Source organism: Gambusia affinis, linkage group LG03, assembly GCF_019740435.1.
Source record: "Gambusia affinis linkage group LG03, SWU_Gaff_1.0, whole genome shotgun sequence".
NCBI lineage: Eukaryota > Metazoa > Chordata > Actinopteri > Cyprinodontiformes > Poeciliidae > Gambusia > Gambusia affinis.
In genome coordinates this window covers 11,890,609-11,903,520 of record NC_057870.1, presented here as the reverse complement: position 1 = coordinate 11,903,520, position 12,912 = coordinate 11,890,609, and the positions used below count along the sequence as shown (strand labels likewise).

General features: G+C 36.9%; 1 protein-coding gene across 6 annotated transcripts in view; it reads left to right on the top strand.

The window, feature by feature from the left end:
• The window catches only part of fam172a (family with sequence similarity 172 member A), a 157,242-nt gene that overhangs the window by 75,548 nt on the left and 68,782 nt on the right, over nucleotides 1-12,912 (top strand). For all 6 annotated transcript variants that reach the window (XM_044111802.1, XM_044111804.1, XM_044111807.1 and 3 more), the window contains exon 8: nucleotides 1,164-1,283. In XM_044111802.1, coding sequence (XP_043967737.1) covers nucleotides 1,164-1,283 — 120 coding nt within the window. The remainder of the gene's footprint in view (nucleotides 1-1,163; nucleotides 1,284-12,912) is intronic.

Sequence of the window (12,912 nt, the reverse complement as noted above, 5' to 3'; positions counted from 1 at the left end):
GTTTAGTATCCTCTAAAAGTTCTGTTTAAACCACATTCTGTTCTATGTTTGTGTGTCTGTGTTTTTGTTCTACACTTTCTCCTCAATTACCACCTTTTGGAAAGTGAAAGTTAAAGTAATTATCTTTCTGTTCTAATGCACTATCTTATTAAAATGCAATCCCATTTATGGAAACTAACAGGATAGTCTCCGAAGAGACATCCTTTGTCCTTTACCTTATATTGCTAATTATTTGTTTTGAGTCACATTGAACAGTTTGACACTCAATTAACAGATGAGGCTCCATTCTCCATAGGCCGTGTGTTTGTTTATTTTCAGATATATATTTTTTTTACATGCAAAGGTATGCTAATTAGTAGACATGCGGGTGCTTGTCAGTGTGGTTGTGTGTTGTGGGGGTAGCATTTCTCTGGCATGGTGCGGAGTTGCTTTGGAAGATACAGGTGTTTCCAGTCAGCAAGGCTCTGGGTGGAGAGCATTCTCTTGTGGGTATGCGTTGTTGATTTCTATTGTGAACCAGACAGTTTGATAGGAAATCAAAGCCTGGAATCAATGTCCCAAGTTCATTAACGGTTGCCCTTTTCTGGCCTGTACTTTTACTATTGTTCACTGCTAGCCTTGGATAAGCACTTACATCTCAGGTTAATTAAACATGTCTCCCAGTTCCATGAACCTGGATGCCTGTGTGCCTGTACACATACAGATGAGATTGATGTGAGTACATTGGCAGAAGTGTGCATGTTTTTATCTCCTGTTTGCTGTTGCAAACAGGAGATGACCTTCTTTTAGTGTCTTCCTATTATGCCCTCACTGGTGTTTGGATGGGCCATTGATTCAGCAGTGGGCTACAAATTAAGATTTAAATGTTATGTCATTCTCACTATTGAGTTTTACATCTAGGGCATTTGCAAAATGCAAGACTTATTGATCTGCTGAAGTGTGGCTTTTTATTAAAGCTACCTTAGGCTAACGCCACTTTTTAATATATTTTTTTTCCAATTTTGCTGGGCTTTAGGGTTAAGAATCTAATATTTTGGAATGAAAGCATCAATACAGATTAATATATGCTGATTCTTTAACTGGTTAGGCAAAGTCTGCTTAAATGTATTTCTGTTTCTCTTTGATACAGATGTCACATTTGATTTTGTTTTTCTCTGTTAAAGGAAAACACCTCATCTGAAGAACACGTGCTCTACGTGTGGGACCACTTTGTGTCTAAAGCTGCTGCCAAGAATGTCTTCATTATCGCCCACAGCTACGGAGGCCTGTCTTTCGTTGAACTAGTAAGTGTGCTAGTTTTTCACCTGCCTTCCTTTCCTCCTATTAATTAAAGACATATTGAGATGCTGAACGTCATTCTTCTGTTTTATCTACAAAACTAGATTCAAGCTTGCAACTTCACATGAAACACTGAAAATGTATAAATGAGCACACATGAGCAGCAGATCTCAGTAGTATACACAGCACTGTGTGAAATGTATAAATTAAGACTTTGGTAAATTTAAACATTTTTTTCACCATTTTTGTTCTCTCCTCACCAATACCTTTAAAAAAAACAGAATGCTGAATTTAATCAAAATATGCCTTAGCAAAGTATCACTTGAATGTTCTGAAGCTCTTACATTTCAGATCCTCCATAAAACAAATTATGCAAGCTGGATAAAAGCAGACATTAACATAGAACAAAATATTTTTATGCTCTTTGTGAGAGTTCAGCCCCTGTCAACAGCTTGATTCATCATTGTCCTTCTGTGCTGTCTGCCTCCTTTACACATCAAGAACAGGGTAAAAGTTGAGGAAGAGTAGGGTTTTAGATATGTTGGCATGATAATTCCTTGTAAATCTCTTTACACAAAAAGTGGATAGGATGGAAACTGGTGGGAGAGAAGTTAAACTGATTTTCAATAAAAACTCTATGTATTTAATAAGTGATAGACCAACACAATGTTGCTGATAAATGGGATGTGGAAGAAATGTTACTTTTGGAATTCTGTCTGTTTGCTTTTTTGTTTTTGAAAAAGAGATTTGAGATTAGTGATGTGTATTTATATTCAACATTCTTTTCTCCCGTGACCATGATTAAAATGCAGTGCAAAATAAGAGGCCCTAGTGTGTAATTTCATCCCAATATAAGTCTAACCATCTAAACAACCAACAGAGATGGCAGAGACAAGTCAGGAATTAGGTTGTGGAGGTTTTAAACTGCATTATATTGAGAAACATCATCTCTAAATTTGAACATCTTACACAACACACAACCTCCTGCAGGATCTTAGTCTGTGCCAGGGTCTTCTTCCATCCGGATACGCCCAAAAGTTCTTCCGATCATATGTTCAACCAAGTCGAGCCTGCTATGGAGCAAGCTCATTTTAGCCTCTTCTATCCAGGATCTCATTATTCATGATTCATATCTCATAACCAAAACACACACACACACAAAAAAAAACAAAAAACAGATGCAAAACAAACCTATCAAAACACATCCATAATATACAAACCAAACCAAATGGAGTTCTGAGGAGGGAGAGGGAAAAGCCTGTTGTCTGCTGCATGCATGGCAGCTTTAAAGCAGCAGAGCACCAATCGGGGCAAAACATAACACCTGAAGAAGGCCTATCTCCAGAACCATGCAAGGAAAAAGGGCAGAGACCCACTGCAGCCGTAACACTACAGATGCACTGTGGGATTAAGATGAACAGATCATAGAAGTCAAATCAATACTTAAAACAATTTTCTTTTGTGTTGTGATAAAGTAAGTTGATACTATGTACTGTTGCCACATAAGTGTATATGGTATGCAAAAAGTATTATGTTGAAAGGTTGCCTTCTCCAATGTAATTTTCTTCTACCATGCATCCTGCTGCTTCGTTTCCCAAACAATATACATCATGTAGTATTGATAGGATTCATAAATGCATGAAAAATACTTTTAAATTTTGAAATTTTTGATGTGGAACAATGCCGGATATCTTGTTAACTGCTTTTGCTTTTTCATAAAGATTTGCAATACTATTACTTCAAAGCATTACACTTCATTACCTCTGCTGATACATTGAACAGTTTTGTTTGATATAGGGGATATACTGCGAGGCTCACTACTTCCTGTATTATTTGGGAGATTGCTTTCTCCTTTTCTTAAAAATGAAGGGAGGAGGAGACAGGCAGCACAATGTTAGCATGGGTAGTGGGGAATTAAAGAGTTGGACTTGTCCCACTGGTGTTCACAGGGATATTTTCTGTCCATCTCTTTCACCTACTCTTTTTTCTGTTTTGCTATTTTGTAATTTTAATTTAACTACTAAATATTCATGTGGTGTTTTGTCTGTGACAGACTCATGTTCTCTTGGGTTTTCTCACTGTGTGACGAAGACCATCTATTCTCTCTATTTGAATCTTTCAGTCTCTGTGTTTCCTTCATATTCTTTCTCTTTGTGTGAGTGTGCAAGGAAAGACTCAGTGAGCGCCTTACTTACTACTTTTATGCCATGTCCTTGTCATATGAAAACCCTGCAACAAATATGAATATACATCATATGTATATCAATGCAAAGCATAATGCATTATGGGGAAAAAAATCATTTAAAAGACACTTTTACTTCTGCAGGCAAGATAGTTAAATTATGCTGTTTCAGGTGTTTGTATGATCTTTAACTTAAAGTCATCAGTTTCTGTTGTTTCTTTTTTTAAATTTCTACATACGAAGTTATTTTATTATATTAAAGTTTAAGTCCTTTACCACAAGCTGTTTGTCTTTTGGTAGTACAAAAACCAAATCTTCTTTCTTACACACATGCAAGATTATTATATTAAATCTCAGGTTTTAAATCCATCAGTATGCAATTCTTTAGTCTTGTTATGCATTCCCTTATCCACTCATGTCAGCAGAACTACACACATGTACAGTACATACACACACTCACAGTCTACTTAATTGAGGAGAAAGTGGTCCGAAGGGATAGAATGTGTGTGCATGAGCTGGCATGTGGCGAGCGGAGCCTTTCGGGATGAACCATTTGACACACGAGAAGACCCAGAGAAAACAAGCTGTCTGCGGGTTAATTACCTCTCCCCTTTGCAGTTAATAAATACGTTTCTGATCAAGCACATCAAAAGGCCCAACATTAATTTCTCCTGCTCGCTCCCCTCGCCGCAGAGCATGTTAGCCAGAGTTAGGAGCACTCAAGTGTTTCAATGCAATTTGATTCTTTTTAAACACTTCACAGTGTGTACTGACTAATTATAGATGAATCAAAGGCTAACAAACTGCCTTTGAGTAGAAGCTAAGGCAGGTAAACAGAGTGATACTGCAAGGTTACAGTACTGCTGTGTGCTTCTCCAGTCTAGCACATTTGTCACTTTATATCAATTCATCCATCCATCTGTGGTCTTCTCTTTTCCTACCTCAGACCTTCGGCCACTGTGTTGTTTCCTCCCTCTTCAGCTCTCTGAGCTGTAAAGTTTGAAAGGACCACAAATTGCATTGCCTCAGTTGTCAAAAACTGTTTCTTTTTAGCTTGTAGTACACCAATTATAACAAGTTTTGTACCAGTTGTCACCCTTCCCTCTCACTGTATATTGAGCTCATACATGAGTTGTTACATTATATCACCTTTCTGTTTTGTTTTATTTCTACCGCTTGTGTGATAACATCAAACACCTCAACAGAGCCACAGGCCAATCCATGTGCCCAATGCAAAAGGAGACTTGACCATGTAAGGAGTGCATTCAGTTTATAGTACATGGACACAATTTTAAGCCGACTGACATTTCTTATTTAACAAGGCTTTTTCATTGATCTTACATAATATTATACTTTTCAAACATCTATAGAATATCTCTTTCAGTTATAGAAGAGAAATACAGAAATGAATCACCTTTCTAATTAACTGAGCTGGATCTTTTGGTCCATATACAAAGTTGTGGTAGTTGTGTTGAAAAAATTCTGTCTACCCATCTCCAGACCATGTTTAAGAATCTCTTAGGAATTGATGGAAGGAACTTATTTAATAGGACAGGACAACATTGTATAATGTCTTACGTAAGAATGCATCTGTCCCCCAGTACAGCAAAGTGTGGATGCCAACCAGCCAGCCACGACAACAGCTCCTCAGAAACCTAGTTGCAGATTTTTGAGTGTCCTGTGTGAACACGCTGTATATAAACTGTACATGCTTTCTGGAAAGCTGTCTGCACAGTTTCTCTGTAATGCCATCTGTTTCAATTCAGTGTTCGTTCTGTTGATGTGCAGTCTTTCTCTGGCATCCTCGGTTTTGTTTGTGTAAGTATAATGTGTGCTGTGGCAGGTGTCAGAAGTGGGTTGAGATTGCTCAGGTGAGACAGGCAGGGATTTTATTTATTTTTATCTCCAGTTCAGTTTTCCATAATTATATTTAATTATAATAAATGTAATTTATTACATTAAATAAATATAATATAATATGTTATGCTTGTAGTTTTATCCATTTTATTTCACTTTTGTTTTCTGAACAAGGTCACACTCATTTTTTTTATACAATGAACCCTCTGTATAACGCTGTTCACCTTTCACAGCCTTTTTTTTTTTGTGCAGTTTTTTTTTTTTTCACAGTGCATTGTGTTCTGCGTGCTGATTGGCTAAACAGTCTCCGCGCTTCTTCTGTTCCTGTTTGCCAATAACGTTACGGTATTTAAATATACGTAATACAGCTTGGCAAATTTTGGCAAATATTTTTGCTCAGAAGATAAATGAGCGACAACAACTACCGATAACTCTTCTTCTCTCGAAAAAAACACACCTGCACTACAGGCTTTAGAAGAAAAAGACACTACAGAGCGGAGTGAGGCCACAGAGTCACAGTCAGAGGAACAGTGAAATACGCGAGTCACAATTTGTCCCAATTTGTCCTACTGTACTTTGAAAAGGTGAATGAGTCATTCACTCATTCACCTTTTCTCATTGGATTGCGAGTTTTAATGTATGCAGTGTAAGAAAAATAGCTTTGTATTCAGTAAATCTTTTCCTCATTTGTTAGTGTTCTTTCATTTTTAAATGTGTTTGAAATTATCAACTTCTAGTTCCTCAGATTTGTTTAGATAATACTAACACTAATTTATCGTAGGACCACAAAGCTTTGACACTAAAAATAAATATGCCTGTTATTTTGCCTGATATTTCTTTGTCTGCTGATTCTATGGTTTTGTTATTCAAGTTGAATTTTATTGATAACTTAATATTTGATAATCTAATAGGTAGTTGTTTCAATGTGATTCTTCTAGGCACTCTTCTAGTTTTTAAAACGGCAATTTGTATGCAGAAAGGTTGATAACTAATCAATTGAAGACCATTACTACAAACAAAATACATTTACTAGTTTTTAAAGACGTTCCCTATATATATATATATATATATATATATATATATATATATATATATATATATATATATATATATATATGTATATATATATATATATATATATATATATATATATATATATATATATATATATATATATATATATATATATATATATATATATATATATATATATATATATATATATATATATATATATATATGTCAATGAGCATACAGTACAACACATATTACTAAACTGCAATTATAACCCTCTAACTTGTGCGAAACTACTCCACAATGATAGTCATTCTGCAAATAAAAAAAATCACTTAAGTTTGTTGCATATGAATGCTTTGAAAAGCCCTTCATTTAATTCTGTGTGCTTGTGCTGCCTGCCTTCGAAAAGTGCTTGCCCATCTATTGCTTCTGGTTTGTTTTTATCTCAAGGTTCTCCATAGCTGCGGGCATCTGAGTGTTACTGCAGTTTCCTGCGTCTGTCTACCTTTAGACTTATTTTGGTGTTTATGTCTGCATGTGGGCGCACACATATTGTACGGATCTGTATTTGCTTAATTATGTGTGTTTGTACGCGTGCACCTTAAACAAAAGTGTGGACTTTAGTGTCAACCCTGGCCTGAAGACGCCTCTATCGTCCTGAGCAGCACTGCTTGGTGGAGAGTAGCTATCAGAGCCACATTAGGAGGAGCAGAGGAGGAGAGAAGGTGAGAAGCAAAGATAAATGGCTGGGTCACACTAGCAGAAATTAGTGGAGCCGTATGCAAAGCTGTGGCGTTTTGTTTGATGTGAAACAAAAGGACCACCATGACAAAAGTGCCTGCCAGCCTTCACAGCAGGGCAGCAGCCCTCCACATATACACCAAGCAGCAATGACTGTTTGCATACGTTCATGTTTTTCACTACACACTCATTTGTGCAAGGATGCTGTACTGCATGCATAACATGCATTGTGCCCGCATCTACTTTATGTGTATTATGTCTGTCTGTGTTTTTGTCCTCCGCTCATAATGACACACAATGCCTAGCCCTTTGTATGGCCAGAGAAGACACGGTTTCTTCCTCAGTACAGCTACATATTTGCTCTATTAAGTGGCTGAAATATAGCCATCTAATTTCTTTGGGAATGAATAGGATCTTAGAGGACGGCTCTCCTCTTAACATAAGGATGTAAATTGAACTGTTTAAATGTCACGGCTAGCAAGCTGATTTGATTTGAATTGATTTGCTTGTTTCTTGGAAAAAAAAAAAGAAAAAAAAGAAAGACCCCTCGACACCCCCGCCGAACCTTAGCCGCGCTGGCTGCCACAGATAGACCAAGGTCTTTCTTTCCACCTCAACAGCACATTGTAGGGCTCCTGAATTCTTCTATCTGCTGTGATTATGTACAAATGGCCTTCATTTGCCATCCATTTCAAAGCTGTAGTGCTGCATTGTGACTAGAGGCAGATGATGCAGACCAAATTACAGCGGGTTTGCTGCCTGAAAAGGATACTCACACAATAGGCTTTGTGAAGTATTCCCTTCAATATGTCGCCATTATTCTCACCTTTGTTGGTGTTTCTCTCTATGTTTCAGGAGCATTTTTTTCTTTGGTTTCTATCTTGCATTTCAGGTTGCCAGAGAGCAGGCTGGGATTAAAATACTTCTATTTTATGTTATTCCCTTAACATGCAGACAACTATAACTTTGTCATTTACCAGTGTGGTAGTTTTCTGCAGAACAAACACAATCTCAGAGCAAAAGGTCAGTTGGTTTTTCTTTTTGATTGTCTTACGTTTTCCGATTTGCCATACATAACATTTTGAACCTGACCAACTTGTAAAAATTTTATCAACCTTGATTTTTATTTTTATTTATATATTTTTTTTTGCATTTATCCACCAGCAATTACTTATTCTGGACATAGTGAGATAAAAATTTGCTTCATGAATATTTTGTGGAAATTAAATATGGTTTTCAATATCATCACTTTTCCACATAAAAGTTTTACCACATCCTGGAGTTACTGATTTAAGCCAATAACGTTATTTTCAAAACCATAAATGCAATATCTGCATCATAGCTGTTAGTGGTAGTCATAGGCGTACTAGTATACCTATTTCACCTTTCACTTGGTTACATATTGACTCTCTTCCCAACACAAAACCTCATCTGTATTTTACTTTATCTGTTTTGAACTATTAACAATATCTTGAGAATTACTCCTTTAGTCTCACCTAGACTGACCTTGTAAACAAATGTAAGATGAAAGAATAAATAATAAACTAATAAAGGTTTTACGTTTTCCAACTGCAACTGTGACATAAATTAAATGTTTTCCTAGTTGCAAATAGTTATACTGACACCCATAATTATTGTTTAATTATTATTAAACAAATATCTAACTGCCTACAATTACTGCAGGATTTATGGTGGATCCTAGCCTGGTAAAAACCTGCCCCTTCAACTACACTTTGCTTCGTAAGGAAGGTCTGGGGTCTTGGCTTTGGAGAAACCATGGTTTCTTGGGGGTGTGGACTGTGTGGTGGGTTTCAAATTTTACCCACTCACTAGAGCTTGTTCTTGATGTAAGTAATGCGCCACTTTGAGAAAGAAGCTTACCGGAAATTGCCTGTGCCATAAACAACCATCCTCCATTGCAAGGAAGGAAGTGCTGATCTGAACGAGCCAGGTGTTGATGTTAAGTGAATACTTTGACCAACTCGAACTGAGTGACTTTGTTCACTTCTTCTACTGCCATTGCAGACTGCAATTGTAAAACAGTGCAGAAAATCAATGTTATTGTTCACTTCTCCTTCTGTTTGCTGACTGGTCCTGTGGAAAATCGACTAGAGAGAATCCAAGTCCAGACTGTGGTGGAAGCAAGAACTTGTTTTGAGCGGAATTGCACATGAAGGTAATGGCCAGACCAGGTGGACCAAGATCAGGGTTGTTTCTATTGTAACGTATTTCATCATTTGGTTTCAGGGACAATTTACTTGAACTTATCCAGCATTTATTTTTTTGTTGTCCTTTTTGTTTATGAGACAAGACATCATAGGCTTTTTTTTTAATTAGCTTTGAGATTATAAAGTTTACTAAAAATACTTCAGCCTCTTTCTGGGAAGAATTTACAAGACAGTTACACTTTTCATAAAATTTCTGCTTCTCTAACTGCTTCAAAACGTCTTATTACTTTGTCGTTTGTGTTCCTGACCCTCGCCTACAGTACTTAAAGATTAAGAGATCTGACAGGCTGGTAACAAGATAAACAGACAAACTACATCCTACTAAAGGCTACATACAAACTAGCTAGAAGATAATTTATGCTGTATTTGCCATGAGGCAGCTAATGGGAGCAAGCACAATGAAGAAAAATACCTGTGAAAAGTCCAGCTTAATTAGTCCAAAATGCAGGTACACTTAACTCTTAATGCTCTTTGGTGAATGAAATGTCTTCAATTTACCTTCACAGTTTTCTGAGATGCATTGGATGAAGAATAAAAACATCTGGAGTTTTTAAAGAGTGGGTTTGATATATAATTGTCTTTTTAGCTTTAATCATGGTATGTTGTTGTTCTCTCATCAAAAACATAGCTGGAGTGTTGTTCTGATTCTTTCATTTGCTTACTTTGTTGTCTCCAGATGAGCTTCCACTTCACAAAGCACTGCTCTGCCTCAGCCGCTCTGCTCCACCAGACTAGTGGCAGCAGCAATTGCCAAATACCTGTTGAAACTAGGAGTCTTCTGAGCTCATCATACGATCTACTTCACAGTACAACACTCCTAAGAATGGTGAAGAAATGACACAATGGAATAGCATTGTTGTCATTATGTGCTACTTCCGGTGAAGCCAGATTTTGATAGAAACTCAATAGCATGTCCTGGGAAGAATTATAATTAGATATTAACCCATACATTTGGTGTCAGAGTATTACTACTTTTGAAATATTAGTTTAGAGTAATTTGTCATGTTGACTTGTTTTTATCAAAGACTGTTAAAGGTCTAAGCTCAAAAGATTCTAAACAGAAACAGGTTTCCTTGGTGATATAATTTGAAATTATTGCATCTCCAACTATATTATTGTAGTGACTATTTGAACATCTTTTCTCACTTGTTTTTTTTTTTTTTTTCTCTCGCTATTGTTGTTTTTCTTCATCACAAGCGACAAGACAGTGCAAAATCCATCTGTCCTCAGTGCATCACTTTGCAAAGGCTGTCTAATCTCACTTGTCCCGCTCCACCCACCTTCCACCCCACCTCTTCACAACAAGGTCTCTTTCGCCTTTTTGTGATATAAGACAGCGAGCTGGATGAAGTTCATTTGAGTTCAGTTAAATCTTCAGGGATTCATCATTACATATTTACTGGCTGAGGCTGATCTTGCTGTAAGGTTCTACCCTCGTCCCATTGATCTAGTGCGCATGTTCACTCCTGAGGTTACAGGACGTGCTTCCATTTGCATAAGGCCCTGGGCAAGGTTCTTTCCACCATTGATTGGCCTGTCCGTGAGCGCCCCGTGCCTTCTCACATTGATCACTTTGTTTTTTTCCCGGAGACAGTGCTACTCAGAGTTCAGCTGCAGCTCTGGCATATCAGACCTGCCGGAGGAAGAGAGAGCGACTGACATGGAAAGGGAGGGAGAGGAAGAGGAAAAGAAACAGGGGCAACTAGGAGTCACAGCAGATAGATGAAAAACTTTAGAACAAATCTTCCTGTAAAGTTTGAAAACAAAAATAAGTGAAACAATTCACACCTGCTGGCACTTCCTCTTCTTTTCTTCAGTTTGTGCTTCCTTCCAAGCATTCCACTAAATTTAAACATACATAAATGGAAATTTCTTTAATTTTTTTTGTGAAAGTATACTAAATCATTTTCAGAATAGTTTATTCATTCAGTGGTGATTGGTTTATAGTCAGTTTATTTATACTGCTGAAATATATTTTAAAAATGAAGCAGAATAACAGAATATAAGAGAAACATCTTTCTGTACAAAGTATAAAGAAGTGCAAGTTCACCTTAAAATAAGATTTTCCAGTCAGATTGCGGTACAATAAATGCAACTACCTATATCTTATTTTAAGTTAGAACTACTGTACAGAAATTGGCAGTAATGTTTATATGTTTTATTATAAAGGATAGTGATAGCAACAGGTAGTTAGGATGTCAAATAAAGTTAACACTTAATAATGTTATATTTCCTTTGAAAAGCCTAAGTTTATGTTCTGTACAGTAATTTTTTTGTCATATATATCTCGTATTTGAATAATTTTGCCTATTTTTATGATGATTTAAGAGCTGATCATGCTTCCACACTAAAATCAAGTTTTTAAACATGTATTTGACTAAAACATTAGGCCACCTCTACATGGCGTCTGTGGTGGCGAAAGGCTCAGACTCCCATGATGCATCGCTTCTCTTTGTTCCTGCTTTGTAAAAGCAGCGTGCCGCTTTGTCTGGTTTTCCTCTTCCTTCCGTCTCGTTAGCTCAGTAGCAAGGTCTCGCTCTCCTCTCTCCATCCTACTTTTTTCTCGCTCTTTTATTCTCATTGAGCAAGATTCTCCAGGTTATTTCACTCTTCTTATTCATTTATTGTTTTCTGCCTTCATCTCTAATTAACACAATTTTCTACCAATTCCGTTTTTCTTCAGTCTTGCTGTCCTCTCTCTCTTATCATTTACCTATTGATCCTAGTGACGTGTACATCTCCTGTTGCTTCTTTGCGTTTTTGTTTTCCTTTCTTAATTAGCTTTTACACCTTCATCTATTTCTTAGATATATTGGTTGTAAACCTGACTTAAATAGATGCTTTCAGACTTTGTAAAAAGTATCTATTGGGAAATTGTGACATTTCAGCTTGTTGAAAGGCCCTCCTTTTTCAGATAATATATATATTTTTTAAAAACATGAAGAACTGTTGTTTTTTTTTTTTTTGATGAAATTCAAAGTTTTAAAGAAGCCTGAGCAGATATTATTTTTCACTCTGCCTTTTCGCCCTCTCTCTCTTGCCTTCCCTTGTTTCGCATTCTGCATTGCCACTGTGGCATTTCCAAACATTCACCTGCTGTGTCTGGATGTGCTATTTGGTTACGACCTAGGTCACCTTCAGCAGAGAGAGAATACAAGTGCTTGACATGAGGTTTGAATGTGGTGAAGATGACGTGTTGACAGCTCAAATTATTCACTTGTCACATGTCATTTCTCCCCTCCCCCTGGTTAATTTTGGCATTAGAAAGCAGAGAATGATAGGAGAGGAACTTTGGCTGCAGGGTTACAAATTGTCACACGCATTTTACAAAATGAGCTCTTTGAATCCAGCTTTTTCTTTTCAGCAGTAAAGTGTGTGAAAGATGTTATTCAATGGCAAATGTAAGAAAGAAAATATTGTGCTACTGAAAGGAAGGAAAGTGGAGTTTCTGAAACCTGTGAGGCGCAGCTCTGTCGGTCCTGGTGCAAATGTCAGTGAACCTATTGACTTCAGGGTTGAAGTTTGAGCCCTTTGTCCCCTTGTGACATTTCTTGTTTCCTTTTGTGCCTTTTTCTTTCTTCTTACTTTCAGGTTCTGCATCTGCATCCA